This window comes from Phascolarctos cinereus, unplaced genomic scaffold (assembly GCF_003287225.1).
Source record: "Phascolarctos cinereus isolate Bilbo 61053 unplaced genomic scaffold, phaCin_HiC Scaffold_1;HRSCAF=81, whole genome shotgun sequence".
In the NCBI taxonomy this organism is placed as follows: domain Eukaryota; kingdom Metazoa; phylum Chordata; class Mammalia; order Diprotodontia; family Phascolarctidae; genus Phascolarctos; species Phascolarctos cinereus.
In genome coordinates, this window is record NW_027555514.1 from 28,566,501 (window position 1) to 28,590,019 (window position 23,519).

General features: G+C 47.0%; 1 protein-coding gene across 4 annotated transcripts in view; it reads right to left on the reverse strand.

Moving 5' to 3' along the window:
* RARB (retinoic acid receptor beta) overlaps positions 1 to 23,519 on the reverse strand; it is an 829,117-nt gene that overhangs the window by 9,022 nt on the left and 796,576 nt on the right. For all 4 annotated transcript variants that reach the window (XM_020971102.2, XM_020971099.2, XM_078151358.1 and 1 more), the window contains one exon: positions 10,236 to 10,412. In XM_020971102.2, coding sequence (XP_020826761.1) covers positions 10,236 to 10,412 — 177 coding nt within the window. The remainder of the gene's footprint in view (positions 1 to 10,235; positions 10,413 to 23,519) is intronic.

Sequence of the window (23,519 nt, forward strand, 5' to 3'; positions counted from 1 at the left end):
CATCATACTTATCTGTAGATCTGACTCCACCCAACAAAAATGAATAGAAATGTTCAGCTTTCTCAGGGCAAAGTTGGTGACATTTTCTATCTTTGTATCCATAGTACACTGTGGAATTTAAAGAGTTACCTTCTTAGGGCAATGGAAAGTCTGGTAGGTGTGAACAGTCTGTAACACAGAACATGTAAAGAGCTACAAAGAGCTAAAGGAAAAGATGTCATTGAAGAATTACATGACTTGAAAAAAGGTGGGTTGGTCAAGTAATGAGAATACCAAAGGACAACCCATGTGCTCCTCTGGTCTTCTTGCACATCAAGAGAAAGCAAGGGAAAGTTCCAACACATTGGATGGACCTTCTATGGCAGTTGTAGGAAGACACAGACAAGAGCCAGGCAGGATGAGAAAGCATGGAAGGACCATGATCTAGGTCACTGCACAGAAAAGTCCCGGGGATGAGAATGCAAATGCTAAGGGATGGGTATTTGAACATTCCTAGTACCCAACATGGTGCCCTGAATGTATGCACGTATGAGTGTTGAAATGGATTTTCTCTTCAACGACTTGTTTTTTCAAGTCTCCTTATTCCTTGCACTCAAAACTTCTGTATCTTAGTGAATAGCCAATGGCTATTTTTTATGGCTGAAAACAGTCATAACCTAGTGGCCATACAACCGGTAATGAATCTCTCATACTTAGCTGATTGGATCTTCAGATGACAGTCATAAAGCCAGTCTGTATTCAAAGGACTTCCAGCTTGGTAGGAATTGCCATCAACCAATTAATCAACAAACATTTGTTAAATGCCAGCTGTGTGCCAGAATCTGTTCTCAGTGCTGAGAATACAAAGGCCCTGTTCTCAGGAAGCTTACATTCTATTAGGAAGAGAGATCTATACATCTATGTATGGAAAATAAATACAAAGTAATTTTTAGACGGGGAAGACAACTAGTATCTGAATTGATCAGGTAAAGACCTACAATAAAAGACAGTTCTGGAGCTGAGCTTTTGGGGAAACTGGGGATTCTAAGAAAGGGAGTATATTCCAAGCTATGCAAAGGTGTGGAGATCAGAAATCACATGAGGGACAGCAGGAAGGAAAATCTGGCTAAACTGAACAATGCCTGAAGGAGAATAACATAAAATGGCTGGAAATCTGGGTTGAAGCCAGGTTGAGAAGGACTTTAAATGCCAAACAAGGGAGTTTGTGTTTGATGCTAGAAATAATAGGGGGGCCATTGGGGTGTACTGAACAGGGAAGTGACGTTATCAGACTCGTGCTTCAGCAGCATCACCCTGGCGGGTTCGGCAGAGATTGGATCTGCAGAGTCAGGAGAACAGGAAGGGAGTTGAGGCAGGGAGACCAACAAGCTGGCCATTCCAACACTCCACCCAGAGGTGATGGCCGCGTGAGTGGAAATGTGCAGGTGAGATGTTGGGGAGGCAGAATCAACAAGGCATGGCAATTAACTCAGATAATGGCCTAGGGTCACCTCTGTACCATGGTGACTTCAGTGGAAGCCATGGGGTCAAATGTATGTACGCTAAGGACAGAATGCATCAAGTCTAACCACACAGTCTACTCCAGCTTCGTAACAGTACCCGGTACTGGGGGAGCTAGATGGTGCAGTGGATAGAGCGCCAGGCCTAGAGTCAGGAAGACTCATCTTCACGAGTTCAATCTGCCTTCAGACACTTACTGGCTGTGTGACCCTGGGCAAGTCACTTCACCCTGTTTGCCTCAGTTTCCTCATCTGCAAAATGAGCTGGAGAAGGCAATGGCAAACCACACCAGCATGTCTACCAAGAAAACCCCCAAAGGGGTCACAGACAGTCAGACAGTACTGAAACAACAACAAAAACACAGCAAAGCATTTGGATGGTGCACAAAGCACTTCATATCTGTGATCTCACTGGACCTTCCCAACAGCCTGGGAGGAAGGTACTATTCTTATTCACATTTTACAGGTGGGGAAACTGAGGCTCAGAGGCTGTGGCTTGCACATGGTCTACATCTAATAAATGTCAGAAGCGAGATTCGAACTCAGGTCTTCTTTGCTCTGAGGTCCAGCACTCTACATCCCATGCTGCCTCCCTGACACTCCAAAGTGGACTGTGACATCAAGCCCATGAGCTCCCTTGCCTTGGCAAGGCACAGAGGGCAAGAGAACCTTCTAAATGACATGATAAATGTGTTTTTCATCCTGGCAATCCCGGCAACATTCCCTGAGAAGCTATTTAAAATAAGTCAGTTGTTTGGGCCTAGGAATTACGGTGCTTGGGCACGGCGTTCCGGGGCTTGGGGAGGGCAGAGGGAGGTGAATTCAGTTCAAGCCAAACACGAAGATGTTGATTCAGCCTCGCTCTTTATTCTTGGTCGGCCCTGTTTACTGGGAACGTGCTACCAAACAGCTCGGCGTGTGCCAACAGGACTGCCCAGCGCGCATCGAATTTCTTCTCTGAGCAGAAAACAGAGTGTGCTTACACCTCTCCCAGGCAACACGCAAGAAACGCAAGCAGGCCAGGTAGGGCGTGGCGGAAACAGCCGCAGACCCGGGAGCGAGGAGTAACGTTACCAGGACCATGTCCGGAAAGCCTTGGAATGTCTCTTCCTCTACGAAGCAGGGACCAGGCTTGGCCTGAGCGGTCTCACTGGAGGAGGGAGGGCCGCCAGTGTGCCTGCCCCCTTCCCAGCAGAGACAGTGCAGTGGGCAGCCGGCCCCACGCTTGTGTCTGCTCATGGGGCAGGGCTAGCTGGGAAGCTGTTTCCATTGTTTGGTCATTTCAGTTGTGTCCAACTCTTTGTGACCATTTGGGGTTTTCTTGGCAGAGATACTGGAATGGTTGCCATTTCCTTCTTCAGCTCATCCGACAGATGAGGAAACTGAGGCAGAGTGAAGTGACTTGCCCAGGGTCACACAGGTGCCCGAGGCCAGATTTGAACTTGGGAAGATGAGTCTCCCTGACTCCAGGCCCAGGGCTCTGCGCACTCTGGCACCTCCTAGGAAGACCTGGGTACAAATACCACTTGTGTGCCTGGAGCAAGTCATCTGACCTCCCAGCCTCAGTTTTCTCATCAGTAAAATGGGAATAATATGCCACTTCTCATAGGGCTGTTGGGAGGATCCAATAAGACTATGTATGTAGAGGGCTTTGTAAACTTCACAGCGCTCTCTCTCTATAGGCATATATGTGTATATACACACATATATGCGAATGGATGGAGCATTTATTAAGTGCTTACTATATGCAAAGCACTGGGCTAAGTGCTGGAGATTTAAACAGAAAAACAAAATCGTCCCTGCCTTTAAGGGGCTCACGTGCTAATGGGGGGGGGACAAAACAAACACACACACACACGTACACACACACGTGCACACACACACACACACAGAGGCAGTAAGTGACACAGTAGATAGAGTGTTAGACCTGGAAGAACTGAGTTCAAATCTTGCCTTGGACATTTGCTAGCTATGTGGCTGCAGGTAAGTCACCTAACCTCTGTTTACCTCAGTTTCCTTATCTCTAAAATGGGTGCTAATACTAGCACCTGTCTCCCAGGATTGTTGTGAGGATCACACAATACTTGTAATCCTCTGTGCAAACCTTAAAAGTGTCATGCAAATGCTAGTTATTATTACGGTTGCTGTTAGAAGAACCATTACTCCCAAACTTCTGTCACAGCCTTGCAAATAACCTTCATGACCATCCTTCGAGGTAAGCACTAGAAGCATTCCCCTTTTACAGATGAGAAAACAGAGGCTCACAGGGATTAAGTGATTTGCCCCAAGGTTGTCCAATAAGTCTAAGAGGCAGGATTCACATCCAGCACATATTCGTCTATACCACCAACTGATGAGCTTGTCACTCGCTTTGAAATCACCCACATTTAGATGGGGCTTTAAGCTTCACAAGCAACCTCACAACAGTCTTGTGAGAAGATGAGTAAATCCCCTGTGATCACCAAGTCAATATCCATGGAGCATTTCAAGATGCGCAAAAAAGGCCCCCATTTTGTAGATGAGGGCAACTGAGCTTGAGGTGCATGAAGTGACGTGCCCAGGTTCCCACCGCTGTTAAGTGCCTGAGCTAAGATGTGAACTCAAGTTTTGAACCCAAGGGTTGTTGACTCCACGTGACCCTCAGTCCCTCTAAGTGGTTTCAGGGGCACTTAAAACTAGTCTTATTTGGGGCACACATTTTGTAAATCCGGGAGATCTAAGGTTCTTTTGAAAGGGCCTCTCCCAGGTACCGCCTCCCTTGGGGTCAGTTAGCACAGGCACATCTCTGCAGAGCATGTGCATTTGCGTGTCCAGGACCTGCAGAGCATCCCTCTCGGTATTCCTAGCTGCGATTCTGGCCCCATTTTCCCCATAAATGGAATACTAGCATCATGTGCTTGTCCTTCCTAAGGTGATCCCTATCAGCACAGAGGCCATGTTTTGGGATGTCTACTATTTATTCCTTCTTTTCACGTGGCAGTACAAGATGGCCATCTAAATACTACCTTTTCCTCTTTGTGCCTGTCAAGACATGAGGCCAGGGAAAGGATTTACTGGGTAAGAAAGCGAGGCACAGAGAGTCTTTAGGGGACAAGATGGGGAAAGCGCTGTGCACAGATGTTAGGCACCGAGTGATTATTTCAACAGGACTCCATTCAACTTTAAAGGGCGCTCCCCCATCATGAGCAGAAGAACCTGGGCTCTAGGGATGCAGAGGAACACTCAGAGTCTTGTTGGAATGGGGGGTGGGCAGACAAGTTTCTGAAGAAACTCTTAGCATCGCCAAGACAGTTCTGTCTCTCAAAAGAAATGGAATCTTTGATTTCTGTCACACCACAGTCAAATGTCACTGGCGGACACACAGTTCTCTCTCTCGACTCAAATGCCCTTTGTTTGAAAGAATGATATTTTATCTGGAAACGTCAACAAGCAGGCCCCATGTGGTGGCTAAAAATAGCAGAAGTCTCCCAGATTTGCCCAAAGGGTCCAATGCCATGAGAGAGCCCCCTGACAGAGAGTATTGATCTACAACATGAATCCCTCTCCAAGATAAAAGGACCATCTTGGCTTTCGGCAGTAGCCAACCAAGAGTGATCCTTCAAATTCTGTGAACCCCTCAAGAGTGGGACGCCCGTACTCAGGGTTCAGAAAGTCTGCAGTGGGAGGACCTGGAACCACGCTTCTGGTTGTACTGCTGTTTGCTGTACTGCTTCAAAGTTTACAAATCTTTGCACAAAAGCCTTTTAAAATGGTAGTTTGTTACTCTCATCTTACCCATAAAAAGACTCAGGACTAGAAAAGTGAAATTCCTTGTGGGGGGTCACACCGCTGCTGAGGTTCAAAGCCAAGGTCGTCTCTCATCTCACAAATACGCCAGAAAGTCTAGGCTGGATTTGTAAGGTATCAATCAAACAGGGAGAGAGGTCGAGTTTTTTCATATCTGCACACAAGTGTGAATCAATACTGGTGTGGCTGATAGGAGGCCAGGCTTGGAGTTGGGAAGGACTGGGTTCGAGTTATCCTAACAGACTGTGCACAACACTGACCCCCGCCCCTATCCGTGTCCCAAGGAGCTAAGTCTGCAAGTTACATATGAGTGACTGACGAGCATCGATTCCATGCCAGGAATTCTCAACTGATGAAATGATGGGTCCAGGCCAAAAGAAAAATAGGAAGTCACAATTACACCTCTAAATCATTCACAAAGTTCTCACCACCATACCAGAACAGAGTAGACTGGAAGGTCTTCAGGGGCAGGCCCTGTGTCAATGTCTAGTAATTACTTTCTAGCCCAAAATGCTTGGTCCAGTGTTATGAATCTATCCAAAAGGTTCTTAGAAACATGGGAGGAAAGGTGGTCCTGCGGAAAGGGCACTGGTTCTAGGGTCCCAAGATCCGGGTTCAAATCCTGCCTTTAACACTAAATTACCTGTGCAATCTTGGGCAAGTACAATGTTCCAGGGCCTCTGTTTCCTCATCTGTAAAATGAATGTGTTGCACTAGCTGGCTTCTACGCTCCTAAATGATCCTATGACCCTATGATAGGGTTGACCTCAATGACCTTCAAGGGTCTACCAAGTTCCAAATTCGTCTCCTTGTTGACCAAATGACGAATGGAATGGAGTTGGTTATGTCTTCCCCCGTCCCTTCTCACGGCAAGGTGACTATGTTAACCCTCTCACAGGGTGCAGATAGGAGGTGCAGGGGGACGGCTTCCAGTGAAGGATGGGTAACCCTCTTTCACGTGGAAGGTTAAGAAGGGGAAGCTTTTTCAGGCATAGGTTTCCTCCACATCTGAGATACTTTCAAATACGTCTAGTATTGGGGAAACAAGCGGCTTTCCTAAAAGGCCAGTGAGTCGTCTGCCAAAACACTTTCTTGAATATCTGAATTTCAGCCATCGCCCCACTGCCTGGTTGGAATAGAAAGCCTCATGTACTCCTGGGCCTTATAAGCTACAACATGATTCTCTCTGGCAAGGAAGACTCAGCTCCTGCCTGAATTTACAACTCAAGGGAAAGAAGCGATCTATACTAACAGCATTAGAGAGGAGCATCTCATTCCTGTCTCTATCAAAAGAGCAATGCAGAGGGCTGTCGGTGAACAGGAAGCAGTCTGGCCTTTTCAATCTGGAGTTTAACCATGAGGGACTTGTTTTCTGAGCCACAGAAACTAAGCCTGGTTGTTTCCATGTATCTCTAGATGTCCTGGTCTCTATGTCTAAGGGGAGATATTTTAACATGATGCACAGGCTATGAGTCAACACATGTGTTACACAGATATATAACATTCATTTTACAAGGAGTCTGCAAGAATGCTGCATGGCTTGCTGGTCTACCGAGGGTCAGATTTCTGAGTTTTCTTCACCAGTTTCAACACCAGGGTTGGAGAGTTACTCACAGGCTTATGTGGGGAGGTCATGCTCTGAGGCTCACCTCTTTCCTTTAAAGGATGACACAGCATGACATGGAGGCTGGGATGGTGTGGAAGCAGAGAAAGTTATTCAAGATGGTAGACAACAGCATGTTACAGTGTGATCTGCACACAAAAGAAAGCCTAACCTAGTGGTAAACACATACCTTAGCTGTTTAGAGCTTATGGGAAGGAGGGAAGGAGAGTAGAGCCAGGAGGATGTGAGGATAATGGGACTTTGAGCTTATCTGCGATTGAGAACAAATCCCCATTTTCCATATATGAAAAGACTACGCAGAGATCACAGATCATACATAAAGTGACTTGGAATGGCTGCCAATGCCTTAATCAATGTTCACTGAACTGGATCGTCATGGTCGCTGCCATTCTAGACCACCGCTTCCTATGCCCAGACCCCTTCTTCCTGGGGACATGACACCTCTTACTGAAAAAGCTCCAGTTGCCACCAATCACTGTACTTCCTGGGCTCATCAGAATGACACATGTGCTTGGAGCTCTGTGAATCCTATCAGGCCCAAGTGTGTGTGTTGTTTCTTTCAGTGCCGTGTAAGCCTCTTGAGCACAGGGACGACTCCAGTTTTGCCTGCATCCTTAGCAACAACCAAGGGTACCTTTATAGTGCAAGGCAAAGTTAGGGAGGTCCTTGCTTGTGTGGATGCCCTTGGAAGAACTTTTGGAAGAAGATGAGAGGCCTACAGGATGGGTAGGCATGGATGGGCTGGGAGCTGCATCAGTGGAGGGACCCTACTGAGTTGATCCACTGGGGACAGCATCCCTAGCATCTTGCCCAATGCCTGGAACAGTGGAGGTGTTTAATAAATACCTCATGCAGAAGGTGGTACTTGAACTAATTCTTGAAGGAAACCGGGAATTCTAAGAGTCAAGGTGGAGAGGGAGTACCATTCCCGGCATGGAGGATGGCCAGTGGAAAGGAGTGGAGATAGGAGATCTAAGTTGCATGAGGAACACCAGGAAGACCAGTGAGGCTGGGCCATAGTGTGTACAAGGCAATGATGTGGCTGGAGCAGTAGGCCAGGGTCACAGTGTGAAGAGTTCATTTGATTCTGGAGGTAATAGGGAACCATTGGAGTTTATGGAGTGAGGAGGTGACACAAATCTGTGCTTTAGGAAAATCCCTTTGGCTACTGTGTCCTTTGATTAGGGCCACGCAATTATTCTAACACTGTAGTATTCAGTAATGGACAGCTGTAGAAAGTTGCACTCCTTGGCATAAAAGGGGTCAGCTGCTCAGGCAGCCTCGATCCGGCCCCACAATTCTGCCCAGAGTTCATGCCTCGGCCACTAAGGGCTGGGGACAGAGTGGGCCTGGCTATGGACGGGCAGCCGTGTCTCAGCAAGGGATTCTGAAGCTGGTCAGTCTGTCAGTCAATTAACATTGGTTAAGCACCTTCTATGCACCAGGCACCCACTCAGCACTCGTGTGAAGCCGAAGGGCGAATCCTAAGGCCAGTGTCACAGAGATCTTCCCCTTCATACTCTCTCCCCTCGTGCACATTGTGCTGCAAATTAAGACAACATTTCCTGAGGATCTCAAGCACCCCTCCTTGCAGTGGTTATGGTGTGGCTGCAGGAGAATGGGATTTAAAATCAGAAGGCTTAGATTCAGTCATTTATTACATGTGTGGTCCTGGGCAAGTCATTTCTGGGCTTCAGGACCCTGATTTTACTGGTGAGGAATTTGGGTATTTGTGAGGATCAAATGAAAAAAAGAGGGGAAAGGATTTTTGTGAAGAGGAAAACGTGGTCTGATCGTCAACTATCATTATCATTAGGATTCTAAGTATTAATAATGATAATGGAACAGGTTGGTCTCACCATCCACATGGGAAAAACCAAGGAGACAAAAATATTCCCAGTGCCCAAATTATCACATAAAACAGGGCTCATCTTTTCAGACACTAAAAATCAACAAGGTGAGCCCCCGATTTAAGAGTGGGAGAAGAGACTGGACTGGGAGATCACAAAGCTCTTTCAATGACCCTAAAATTCTCCCTGAAATTAAGGACCATCTTTTTTTGTTTGTTGGTTGGTTTTTGTTTTGGCTAGGCAATGGGGTTAAGTGACTTGCCCAGGGTCACACAGCTAGTGAGTGTTATGTGTCTGAGGCTGGATTTGAACTCAGGTCCTCCAGACTCCAGGGCTGGTGCTCTATCCACTGCACCACCTAGCTGCCCCAAGGACCATCTTTTTAATGACACTGTTGTAGGACCAGAGGCTGGGGTCTGCTGGAACCAGATCAAACTTGCACTGGGGGGCAGATTGTTAAATTTTCTGTGGGAGCATTTACACCTTCAAAATCAGCAAATGCAACAAATCATAGCTTGGTTTGTCTAGTCCTCAGAGAGTGATGGACACAAGGTCAGCGATGCAGAATAAACCTGGCAAGAGGTGCCGCACCTTCATTAGGTGAACAGGGAGCAGGGACTATGGGTAAAAAGGGCACCAGCAGTGCTGGGCAGAGACCTCCCAGGAGCAAACCCAAGTGGGGCAAAGAGGGCAAGTCCCTAAGTGCCTCTCCACTTCCCCCACTCTGAGGCTGGCAAAGCCAGGACAGGGACCATAACCTGAAGTTTGTGACCTTGTTTTAAAAACATTTTGATAATTATATTTCAGTGTAATTGGTTTCTTTGGGAATCTTAAGTTGTATTTTATTTTGTGCATTTAAAGACAGTATTCTGAGAAGGGTCATCAAAGGGGTCCATCAGAGCATCCCAGAGCTTGGGCTTTTGAGGGAAATGAACAGGGCACTGGCTACAGTCTTGGGGCCTTTGGGTATCCCAAATGGCAATGAGAAAGGAGCTGACCCGAGAAAAGCTCTCAGCACCAGAGCTCAGCCTGGGCAGTGTCGGCGTCCAGGCCCTCCCCTCTAGTGGGCACGGTGGGCGTTGTCTGCAAGGTGGCCCTTGGAGGTGGGGAGGGCAAGGGGTGCAGTACCCATCCCAGGGGTAGAGGTCACTTCACCAGAAGGGCGAGTCACTGATGACACAATAACCTGAAATTCTGTACATATAAAGGACCTGCCACTGCACTCTCTCTCTTTCTAGGCACACAGAAAGACTAGACAAACTCCGGCTTCTTGTTTTCATTCCTTGTTTCTATCACCACACCCTGATCATCTTTCAGTGTAGTTACCCAGCCCTGCCTGAGCATGGGGTGGCTGCTTCTGGGAAGCCACAGTCCTTGAGGGGAGACAGCAGCAGGAACCCAAACTCAGGGGGTCCCCAGGATGGGCTCCCCCTCCCCATCCCCTCTCCTCCAAACAAGGCCCAAGAAAGCACCTACCAAGATGTCCAGACAGGCTGCTTTCAAGAGGGTGATCTGATCCGCGATGGTCAAACTCGTGAAGCCCGGCAGCCTTTTAGCAAACTCCACGATTTTGATAATGCACTTCGTGGCCAGCTCACTGAACTTGTCCCAGAGGCCGAGGTCCAGGCGCACCCGATGATCGGCGCTGGAGTTCTGGCAGCGGAAAGGAGAAAAAAAAAAGAATTAGAAAGAAAAGCATCGACCAGCGCTCTTGGGTTCAGGGAAGCCAGTGCTTGCTTGCTTGCTTTGCAAATGAAAATAAATACATTAAAAAAAGGGACGGAAGGGAAGGCTGCCTATTAATGGTGGGCTAACATTCCAGGCATTTTCAACCGAGTTTCCTGTTGGGGTGATGTTGTTTTTAGGCAGTATCTGCCTCTAAAATTCTTCGGATGTTTTGTGATTCATCATAACTGATGGCCGCACGCACTCAGCCGATGAGGGACTTTAAACATTTCCACATGGTGTGGAACCTCCTGCTGTGGGGAAGCCCTTGAGAAAGACTTTCCACTAGAACCCCAGGAAGGCTGAAGGAAAGAGCTGGTAGTTCCATACCCAGGAAAACAAGCTTAGTCAAAATACTAGGATCAGGGATTTTCGACTCAAAGAATCACATAGAAGGGTCATCCTGTAACACATGACTACCCTCCGGGAAGGACATTTCTGCAGCCTGAGTTAGCATCCCCTCTGCTCCTTACCGGAGGTGACCAGAGCTAAGCTCTTTGACCTGGCCTCAGTTTCCTCATCTATAAGATACAGTAAATTTCTTTCCCTCTCTGGTTGTCACTTTCCCCTCTCTGAGCCTCAGTTTCCTCATCTGTAAAATAAAGGTGTCGGACTGCATGACCTCAAAGTCTCCTTCTAGCTCATTTCAGCTCTCCTTGGGCTGAAATCTCTTCCTTAGTGAAATGAGGGCGTTGGACCAGACCGTCTCTTAGCACATGGATACAGTAGGGGCTCAATAAATACTTCTTGCTTGACTTCCCACTGTAACAGTCCTCAATCTACTGTTTCTTCCAATTTTGAATATGTTCCTGTGACCAAGTTGACTGCATCTCTGTATGAATTCCATTCAAACAGTACATCAGCTTATTCCAGGGCCTCTAAACCCTCAGACTCCAGACAGGGATCACCGAATAAGCTGAGTTCAAATCTGGCCTCAGACCCTAACTAGCTGTGTGACCTTGGGCAAGTCACACGTAACACTATTTGCCTTAGTTTCCTCATCTGTAAAATGAGCTGGAGAAGGAAATAACGAACCACGGCAGTACCTCTGCCAAGAAAACCCTAAATGGGGTCATGAAGAGTCAGACACGACTGAAAAATGACTGAACCACAAATAGAAGAAGGGCTTCCCTCTTTCATTGCCTTCTGCACAACGCAGGGGATGCTCAGGCAGTGTTTATGCCTCTGTATTCACACCATGAGAGGCAGTGTGGCTTAATGCCTAGAGAGCCCTCTTTCTATTTGGGAAGAGCCAGGTTCAAGCATTGCCTCTAGCATGTGTTGGCTGTGTGACCCAGGGACCTTGGACAGTTCACTGGAGAGCAGCGATGTTCTAATGTTACATGATACAGAGTCCCCCTTTCCACAAGGCTGGAAGGAGTTTCCACACTGGAAGGCCCCCACGCAGAGGCGCTCAGGGGTCAGAGAACACCCGAGCAGGCTAGAGGATTGGATGCGGTGTCCGAGCAGGACGTGGCACCACCTATCACTGGGGCATGTTCTTGGAAGATTGTAGGGCCATGGGCTGTTGAATGTCTGTCAATGGCACATCTACCCAGCACGCGGATGCCAGCAGGCTGGATGGACGAGATCAGTATTTGGAAAAGGAAAGACCCTACGATCTGGAGCTGGACACGATGCCAGAACTCACCAAGCCCCGAGAGGGGAGGGGAGCTGTGCAGGCCACACAGGAGGGCAGGCAGCAACAGGAATGCCTTGTATGAGCATTTAACGCTCTCTGGCTCCTGGATATTTCATAGGGGTTTTCTAGACAATCAAAACGTCAATTCTAGAGTCCAGAATGTCACAGGAGTACGAGGAACTCCCAGGGAAGGGCTGGCTGGTTTCTGCTGTGTTAAGACACTCATGTGAAAAATGAGTCTGAGGGCAAGAGGCCTAGGACCCCTACATCTCCTTGGGCAGTCAAAAGAGCTTGAAGCCCCAGATCCTGAGTTCAAAACCCTGCTGAGCTACTTACTATAGCCCAATTATGTGAGGATATATACTCTCTAAATTATTTTATACTATTGTATATGCATATGATGCTTGTATATTATATTCAACTATACATAATTATTTTTATATTATATAGATATATTATCTAAACAATCTATATAGATATATTTCATATATAATATACATTATAAATAAAACTATAAAAATACACAATTATATAATTAAATATGTTTCTATATGTAATATGCCCTATATTACACACAGAAATTCAATATTCAATATTATAAGTCAACATTCTATATTACACATAGAAACATATTTAATGGCATAATTGCACATACTATTTTATGTAATATAGAAACATTCTATATGTAAGGTATAGTATAGAACATATAGTATATTCTATAGTATAGTAAATAATTAAAATAGCATAGAAATGTTCTTTATGTAATATAGAAACATTATATATAAAAGATATAATAGGATATGGAAATACATATAATTATACTGTGTGTTACATTATATAGCATATAACAATATAATTTCCGTGAATAATATATTTCATAGAATCATATTTATGTATAAAATATATTTTATATAATATAGAATTTATATAAAACATATCATATAAACATAAATTATATAAACAAATGTATTTACATTATAAATGTATAAAATACACAATATGTTACATTATATAATATGGAATACATTTATACTGTATTATATATTGCCATATTATATTCTATAATATAATAACTGTAATATAGTGTATGTAATGTATATGAAATCTATTACAAATTTATGTAGTATATAAATATAAAATTTTATATGAATAATATATACACATGTTTGTAAATAAATACAACAATATGTGTGAATAATATTTTATGTTGCATTTTGCATATACTTGTGTATATGTCGGGCCCACGTAAGCTCGCTGAGGACAGGGGCAATTTTGATCGCTGTCTTTGTACTCCCAGTGCCTGGCACGTAACAGGCATTTAATAAATCATTTGTTGAATTTAATTGAGAGGAAATAGCCCTGGAATCGAGAGATCTTTGTTCGGGTCACACACATTAAGCTCCTCCTGTATGCAGTTCCCTGATGGAGCTTCCAGCCGGGCAAACAAAAAGCAGCTCCGGCCCGTGAGGGGCCCACATTCTAAAGTGGGAGACACCGTGTAAATATGAGGTCCAATAAGATGTCCCCAGAGGAGACTGAAGGTGATTTCAGGGGCATCAACGGCCAGGGCCCGAGGGGACCAAGAAAGGCTTCTTGCAGAAGGTGGGATCTGACCCAAGTCACTGCGAGAAACTAAAAGGTAGCGGTGAGGAGGAGATATTCCGGGCACGGCTGACAGCCCCCACCAAGGCACAGCCATGGCAGATGGAGCTTAAAGAGCAGCCAATGGGCCACTGTAGCTGGAAGACTGCGTGTGTGTGGAAGGGACCCTGGTGGGAGGCCTGCCCCCAGCCCATCCTGTCCCCAGGCCAATTCTCTCTCCTCCCTCGAATTACCTTCTATTTATTTACCTGCAGCAATGCTCTACTTTCAACACTTTTACACTCTCTGAGAACAAGCCCTGCTTCATTCTTTGGCTTTGTGACCTCCTGGGAGATGTCTTTTTGTGTGGAGCTGAGTTTTCATTGGTGTAGGGGATCTGCCAGTGAGGAAACGCCCTCTCCCAGTGTAACTTAGAGAAACATAATTAGAGCCCTGAGAGACCGAAATCACCTGCTCGGGTCACATAGCCAAGACGGATGGGTCAGAGGCCAGGCTTGAACTCAGCACTTCATAAACGCTTACCGAACAAATGAATAAATGCTGGGAGAGACATTGTGTTCCACCCTTAGGACACCTGCAGAAGCTTGCACCGGGGTGCCATCATTCACATTTCTCCTGGTAAAAGCCTCTTAAACCCTTTCCCTGCCTCTCCTTCCTAACATAAACTGCCTCTAGGAGGGAAGAAGCTGTCCTCCCAGGTTTCCCAAATTCTCACCGGATTTCTAGAGGCCAAGCAGTTGTAAATCTTAATTCTGAAGCCCAGGACGCAGGAAATGACAATGTCTTATCTTGTCACTGCTCAGAAAGCTCCCCGTAGCTGGGGCTCCCTAGTAAAGTATTGTTCTCCAGGATTCCCAAAAGGACGGGTATTCAGCCTCCGGGGAGAGAGAAAAACGCTTCATCCTTCATTCAATAAGCATTTAGTAAGCACCGGTTGTGTTACGTGTGTGGAAGGCTGCCCGGTATTGGGGAGATACAGACAAAAACCCAAAGCAATTAATCTCATTGTCCTCAGCGAGCTTACATTTTATTGGGAATGGGAAAGGGGGGTGGGGTGGGGAATCAACATGGTGAGCACTTTGGTGGAATGGAAAGAGCTCACTGTATAGAGTCAGGGGACCTGGGTTCAAGTCCCAGCTCTGCCACTTTCTGCCTCTGTGACCCCAGGAAAGTCCTTCTATGGGCCTCAGTTTCCTTATCTGCAAAATGAAGGGTTTGGTCTCTAGATAACTATTTCCAAATAGTGACCATCAAATTGCACAGATTTTGCAAACTATACTAGCTTCTTCTAACCTGGCTGCTGGTGAGGTGGAAAAGTCAGCGTTTGGAGCAAATCCTCCAAATTCAAATGGTCAGCCCCTAGATAACAGGATTCTCCAGACGCAGAGCAATGACACTAGGAATAGAATCTATATACAAAGTGAATTTGGGATGGGGCTGGAGGCAACAGCAAATGGGAGGGTGAGAAAAGGCCTCATGGGAAAGATGGCCGGAGTGGGACTCCAAGGTGGGGATTCTGATAGAGAGGTGGGGAGGGGGTGCATTCCAGGCATGCGGGGGAGGGGTTGGGATTAGCTTGTTTCAAAGGCATGGAGGCTGTAGATGGAGCATCACCCATGAGAGCTCCACGATGCTGACTGATGTCATTAGCACTAGCCTTTCCTCTGCCGTTAAAAGCCAACCCTGGGAACTAATCAAACCAGAATTTTATTTTCCTTTTTTTTTTTCCCCAGTCAAACCATCCAGCAAGGAAATCCAAGGAGAAAAGTTTGCTTAATCCCAGAGCCCAAGGAACCCCCACCCGCCATCCTGCCTATAAAAAGACTGCCAATCGTTTGTCCACTTAAACATTCCTTTCGGGGAGTGAGTATGTATCCTTTCGATTTATTTTATTTCATCCTCAAGGACCTTGGTGAAATACAGTACACTGGGGGGGGGAAATAAGATCAAGATGTGAGACCATTCAGACTGTAATTAAATTTAATAGGCAGTTTATCCAGTTCATAGAAAGATGGCATGGTCTTGAGCGGCAGAAAGCGGAGCCCCAAGCAGGAAATCATCGTACAATAGGGTATCCATCTGGAAAAAAAGGCATCGGATGGAACCAGCGAGTGAGAACGAAATCTTCATCAGCATCGGATGAGGCTGCTTTATCATGCTACAGTGCGGGCCAAAGGGACTCGGGCGCACCTTCCGTGAAAAATAATGCCCGACCGTCTTAACAGAATGTAAATCCACTCACGATTATGCAAACGGAAGGCAAGAGGCAGTTAATAAAACACAAAATAACTCGGTGGTTTATGAGACTGGCTGCTGGATTCATAGGCCTGGGATGGAAAATCACTTACATTTTATCTTCCAAATGCCACAAATAGCACTTTTACCCATTTGATGCCATAACAAAGGCAGAATCTGCTAGAAAGAGCCAACTTTTTTTTTAGCATCATTCTTGGGTAGATAACAGTGAAATAGGTCAAAAAATGGGAGGGGATGGGGAGAGATTGGGGGTACAAGGAGTGGGGAAGGCCAGTCCAAAGAAATAAAGGCCAGGTCCAGCACTGCCAGCCCTTCCCCCTCACAATGAAAGAGAAGGCAGGGGTTCAGCTGAAATCCTCTCCTGGGGGGCCTTGGACGGCTGCTTTTCAAGCATGTTCTTGCTCAGGCTTCTGGACCACCCTTCCCAGAATGCCCTGCTGCTGCACATATGGCGGCATGCGTCTCCACTACACCCTGGTGGCATCTTTAGCAGCAGAAAAATCCGACCACGCCATGAAATCCAATTAAATGGCCGTTTTTTGCCGCACAAATTGATCCCTTCCTTCCATCATTTCCTTCCCTGGCTGCAGTCTGCTGCCTTTCTGAGGAATAGTCCTCTCGGAACGAGGTTGTCAGAGAGGCCCATAAACAGTCGTGGAGTCACTTGTGTCTTTAAAATCCAGTTTCCAAAGGCTCCCAAGTGTCCCTGGGCTGGAACCAGGGCCGCCTGCTGTTGGAGGCAACGAGAGCCTTTCTGGCAGCTGGGTTGGCCTGCCGGGGCTTGCTTCTTCCTCTGGGCCACTGTCAAAGGTGCTCTGGGACCCTCTGATTATTTTCTCCCCGATCATCTCAGGGGAGATGAGGACAGAGCACCAGAAGGGGCTGCGTGGCTAAGTGCACGCGGGGAGGTTCACGTGCGGGGTGCTGATGGGGCGTCATTCAGCAAGTACAAAGAACCATCATAAAGGGTCAAAGGCAGGCAGAGCTGCTTCCCCACCCCACCCCCACCGCTGAAGCCCCCGGCTGCCAGATGAACAGGGTCAGCGGCTGAGAGCGGCAGTGTGGGAGGAAGGAGGCTGCCGCCCTTCCCTTAGTGCTCCTGGGGAGATAATGGACGCGCCGACTGCCTCTCCATCAAGACTCCTCGCAGACCTGGAAACTAGGGCAAAATGACCAGGACTTCCCCCGGGGCAGGGAAATCAGGAGGGCATTTATCAGTGTCCCTCCTTCAGCAGGGCAGAAATAACTGGGTTATTACATGGTTCATTTCCTCCCCTCGGAGTTTGCACCTTGGACACCCGGAGCCTTGGGGGGATTGAAGATCTCCGCCCTCCGGAGTCCTGCCCCAGGGCTTCTGTCTCCCTCCTGGGGGGGCCCGGTTTGTCCTGGGGGGCTCGTCTCTACTTCCAACTGGATCAGTCTTTAAAAAAAGCTGATGTGTGGGCCCACTTCTTGCTGTTTTCCCTGGACATGAAAACTGCTCATTAGATATCTGGCTCCAAGCAAGTGAGGGTTTCCTGTCCTGGGGAAGGGGAATGGAGACTAAGTAATGGTTAGACTGACAGCTTGGGGAGTGCTCTCCATGAAGCCATCACCACAGGGAACATTTATACAGAGAGAGAGAGAGAGAGAGAGAGAGAGAGAGAGAGAGAGAGAGACAGAGACAGAGAGAGAGAGAGAGAGAGCGCTTTAAAGTTTATAAAGTCCAACATCCCTGGGAAACAGATACTATTATTATCCCCATATGACAGATGAGGAAACTGAGTCAGCAGAGGTGAGGGTCACACACCTGGTATCTGAGGCTGGATTTGAACTCTGGACTTCCTGCCTCTGGGGCCATTGCTCTACTCACTGTGCCACCTAGCTGGCTCACAAACTGAGAACCGGAGGGAACCGAAGACACCATCTAGGCCAACCCTCCCATTTCAGGGATGAAGAAACTAAGGCCCAAACGGATTAAAGTTACTCAGTCAAGGTCACCTAGGTCATCAGTTGGCAGAGCCAAGTTTCAAACTCTAGGTTTGCTGACTCCAAATTCAGGGCCCTTTCCACTATACCACTCACCCCATGTTGGGGCTCATTAATGAGCCACGGGAAGACCATGGTGCACAGTAATCACTTGAAAATGCCTTCCTTTTTTCCCCTCTCTCCCTTCTTCCTTCCTTTCTTTCCTCCCTCTGTCCTTCCTTCTTTCCTTCCTTCCTTCCCTCCTTCCCTCCCTCCCTCCATCCTTCCTTCTTTCCTTCCTTCCACTCAATAATTGTGTGTGTGAGGCTGGTTTAGATGAGAGTGAAGGGCAGGAAGCCCCATGAAGTCCAGAGAGAGGCTGGGGTTGTGTTGGGAAGGGGTTGACAGGCTCTCCACAAGGCAGTAGGGTTTACTGAGCCGGGCAGTGCTGGGCCCCAAAGACTCTGCAGGACAGTCCGTTCAGCAGCTGGACAGACCGGAGCAGGGAGTCCAACGGAGTCTGTTACAACAGCCCAGGTGAAAGGTGATGGGGCGTGGCTGTGTAACCAGAGAGAAGGGAGCCGATGGGAGGAACGTGGCACATGCGGACGTGCCAAGGGACAACCAGCTGAGCATTCCCCTGAGGTTGTGAAAGTGGGCGACGTGACCCAGGAGGAGGGCTGGGCCGTGGGAAGCAGGAGAGAAATCTGCAAAGGGGCAGCCTTGGGCAAAGGGCGCTAGTGCCGATGTGGACAACTGGGAGCGGCAATGAGGCAGAGCGGACAGAACACTGGCCTTAGTGTTCTAAAGACACGGCTGAGTTCAAGTCGCCTCTTAGATGCTCACCGTATGAGCCTCAGGGCAAATCCCTGCATCTCTCAGTGCTCTGGGCCTTCTTGAAGATGCTCACCCACAAAGCGAGTGGCAGTCTGCATTGGTAGAGGGTATTTCCTCACCTGAGAGCTCCCTGACCCAGTGAAATCCCAGGTCTAGTCCCTGAGTAACGTAAGGCTCTGTTCCTCCCCGCTCACAGCAACGAGGGCCAAACCTCCAGACATCTTCTCCCTTCCCATCTCTAAATCCCTTCCTCCCTGGCTCAGTTTCAAAACTCCCCAGCCCCTTCCACCACCATCACTGTCACGGCTTCTTTCCTTCTCAAATTTCCTCTTCTCCCCTTACCCTTGGTGGTGTCTGTATAATCTTATGCAAATTCCTAAAAGGTGGCAAAAGCAGGATGTTAGCTTGTCCATACACACAATGCAACAATACCAGTCCCTAGGCAAGCAAAGGATAGCACAGCAGACAGACTGGAAGGCACTAAAGACCTGGATTCAAATTCTGCCTAAGACACTTAGTGCCGTATGGCCCATGAGGCAGTCATCTAATATCTCATTTTTCTCATCTATAAAATGAGGATAAAACCACCTAAATTGGTACCTCCCAGGTTGCTGGGAGGATCAAATGTAATCCTCTCTCTGATTGACCCAGCTTGAGAATAAGTTGCTATTGAATACATGAATGAACAAATGAATAAATGAATGAATGAAAAGTGCTCCGTGAAGTAAAAATCTTTTCTATTAATGCCAGATAGTAATATTTACCCCAAAGCTACAATTTTAATCTGACATCAAATGAGGCACAGTAACCTACCAAAAATGAAGCTAGGACTCTATGCTAAGCTTTAGGCTGACCCTTCACCCAGTGCTGCTATATGCCCTATCTGATCTAAAGTCTCCCCACCATAATCCTTGGGAAGTAGCAAATGTTAATTTTCCAAAGCCCAGCAACTGCGCTGCCTCCAATGCTTTTCCATCTCCTACATTCCATTTCTCCCCTATGTTCCCTTGGGTGGCACCATGATTTAGTTGGGCATCATTTTTCTAAGCGAGTTGAGGACCTCTTACATCTCCGTATCTCAAATTCATGAGCCCTGGAGAGGGCAGCTTATGCCCCATCAGGGCACATGATGTGGCTAATGGTTTGCCAAGATAAGGGCCGCTGATTGCGTGGGAGGAATCAGACCCTTGGCATCAGTGAGATGAGAACCTCATTGAGAGGCCTGTAAAAAACAGCTTGGGTTTCGACCCATTGGTCCCTGAGACAGTCTATATTTCAAGCACAGAATGCTAGCTCTTTGGGGCTCCTGCTCCCAGGCAGGAGAAGACAAACAGACAGTGAGGATGCATCACTAAGGATTTGCAATGGTGTGATTAGCTATTGTATGAACTGCTGATACACCACAGATGTATTATACCGCCAGACAAGCAGAAGGGGCACATGCTTACTCTTCAAGCAAAAGAGAGTCATCACATGCAATGGCAGCTTGATACTATAAAGTATATCTGCTGGGACCCAGGTTCAAATCCTACCTCTGACAGTCGCTACCTGTGTGACCTCAAACAAGCCAATTCATGTCTTTGGGTCCCTGTTTCCTCATTTCTGAGTCCGTACATTTTCTAAGTCACACATTCAACTCTTCTCCCATAATCCTAGGGCATCTCACAGCCTGATTCCAGTGTTCTAATCCTCAGCAGTTAAAACAGGGCAGGGCTATTTTTAAGCACCTGCCACAGAGCCATGGCTCCAAATAGCTGCGGTCCAGACTCCCACCTTACTTACACTCCTCTCCCCACAGGTCCCATCATCTTGGGACCTGAGCTGGAGCAATTTTCTTCCTGGGAGCAGCTGGCTGTTAGCAAGCCCTGAGTGCAGCAGTCTGCCCAGGGCATGAGGGAGACAGTGAGGTCTGACCCTTGCCATAACTCACACAGCCTATGCATCTAGAGTTGAGTTTACCCAAAGCAAGTATTCTAACAGCAAAGGACACTGTGGAGAGATGCCAGGATATCTTTCCTTTTCCCCTCTTCCCTTACCTTTGCAGAGTATCTGTTGAAACAGACCATTCTACCCAACATCTCTCTAATTTTAGTTTTTAATTATTTTATTAAATTTTATTTTTTAATAAAAAAAATCTGTTTTCTCTCCCTCTCATTGAAAAAAGAGGAAAACAAAACCCTTGCAACAATATGCATAGTTAAAGTAAAACAAACCTCCACATTTACCTGAGATCTCTCACCCCAAGTACCGAAGAAACCAAGCCCTGGATGATAGGGTCGCTGACATTTTTGTTAATTATTTTCTGACAGCAGGCGCTGGCAAAGACAATGCTGCCTGGTTGCATCATGTCTCCTGCCTGGTGGGCAAGAAATGGGCATCTTTAAAGCAGAAGGCCACCCCTGCAGGACACGGTCACGGGACCACAAGGGACATTTGAGATCACCTCGGTGGGTTTTGCTCCCAGCTTGGTATTCTTTGAGAAGAGGAATCATGGCACATTGAACATTTAAGTGGGTGATGTTACAGTGGAGTCCAGAGACTCATGCATATAGGCCCCCTTCAAGGAGAGAAGGCTTTTTGGTGGAATTCTTGGTGATTCCTAGCTCTGACATGCTCTGAGGTTAGAGTATGAACTGCAAAGGGGAAGAAACAAGTTTTGTTTACTTTTCAAACAGGAGACTAACAATGCTGTGTATTCAAGATTAGTAAAATTCAAAGTAAATTATGTTATAAATAATTTTTGACATGTAAAGCTTTACGTAAGCATAGCCACTGACCTGGTCCAATCTCAGTACATCAGAAAGTGAGCTGAATGAGAGGATCTGAGTTCGAATCCTGGCTTCACCTTTTACTCCTTAGCAGTCAACAGAATCTCTACAGAGCCAGGCATGGAGTTCAAATCTGCCCTCAGACATTCTAACTGTGTGACCCTGGGCAAGTCACCTAACCTGCTTGCCTCAGTTTCCTCATCTGTAAAATGCGGATAATAATAGCACCTGCCAACCAAGGTGGTTGTGAGGATCAAATGAGATAATCATCATAAAGTGCTTGGCACATAGTAGGTGCTTTATAAACGTTAGTTGTTATTGTTATTAATTATCCCCCATCTTAGTCACCCAGTGTTTAGACTACAGCCATACCTCAAAGGCCTCCCAGCACCACATTTCTAGGAGAATCACAGGGCTAGAAGAGGCCAAGCCTGGAAGGTTACCTATGGTCTTCTCTCATGTTCTGGAATCTACTTCATAAGAGCTGAGAATGATGGAGAGCAAAGTGGTGTAGTGGGAAAAGGAGAAGAGGACTGAATTTGGAATCAGAGGACCCGAGTTCAGATTCTAGCTCTGTCCCTTGCTACCTGTTTGACGTGAGATTTCCTGGGATTTCAGTTTCATCCTCTGTCAAATGAGGGGTTGGGAGTAGGTGGCTTCCAAGGGAAGGTCGGTGAGCCTGGAATCTCCACCTTAAGGTTTTCAGTGGAAAAAAAAGAGAACTCCCACGCTGGGAGGGAAGTCACAAGATGGCAGAGAACAGCACTTGAAAGGTATGTGCAGCAGCATGAGAAGTGCTTTAGCTCCAGGTGACCGAAGCAAGTAACTTTTTTAATAAAGCAATTCATGCATGGGCCCTTCCCTGCCTGAGCATTTCAGAGCTCTCAGAAGATTATTTTCCCCTGGAACAAAGAAATACTGGCATATTCATTATATTTTTGGATAAGAAGTCTACGCGCTACTTCCCAAGGCCGTCCAAAAAGAATCATCCAAATGTGCGAGGGGCTGTCTTGGGAGCTGAGGGGAGGGTCCCCCTCACTGGAATGAACACCATAAACAAGGCTCGGGTGAGATACAGACGTAAAGTGCTTTGCAAACCTTGAAATGCTCCATTAAATGGGGGCCATTTTTTTAATATCCTTTAGCCTACCCACCCTTATTTTGTAGGTGAAGAATTTGAGACCCAGAACGGGAAAGTCACTTGCCCAGAGTCACACAGGCCAAAAATAGCAGGGCTGAGATCCAAGTCTTGGGCTTCCAAACCCCAGACTCTTTCCACAGACCGGCCCACCTCTCCCTTATTGAGAGGGATGCCTTAGCTCAGGATGCCCCCACGTCTGGAATGGTCTTCTTTCTCATGTGCACTTCCTGGAATCTCTAAGTCCCTTCAAAGATCAGCTCAAGTTCTCCAGGAGACCTGCCCTGATTCCCCTCATCGTTAGCTCTTCCCCACTTCCTGAAAATACTTTTTGTTGGAATTGATTTCTACTTGATGTGTTTGCTTGTTTGTTTGTTTTTGGCTAGGCAATGGGGTTAAGTGACTTGCCCAGGGTCATACAGCCAATAAATGTCAAGTGTCTGAGGCTGAATCGCTACTTGATTTTTAATGGGAAACGCACCAGTGGGGGCTCATCAGCTCTAGACCAAATTAGAAAGTGAGTGATGGGGAGTAAAAAGGCAGAAGCGCTCCACATACATTTTGCATTTACTTACCTGTGTGCATACGGTCCTCTTCCCTTCCTCCCCTACTCTGCCCTCCCCTCCCCTCAGCCTCCGGCAGTGTGTAAGCTCTAAACTCCTTTTCGGCAGGGACTTTCCTTTTTGTCTTTTTATGCCCGGTGAGTAGCACAGTGCTGTCACAGAGGAGGCACTTCATAAATGCGCACAGGACCAGACTGAGGAAGGGCACCAGCCTCCACCTTCCAGGTAGTGCCTACAATTTGGCTACGACCCTCTGGTGTATCGAGGGAAGCAGGCGTCCAG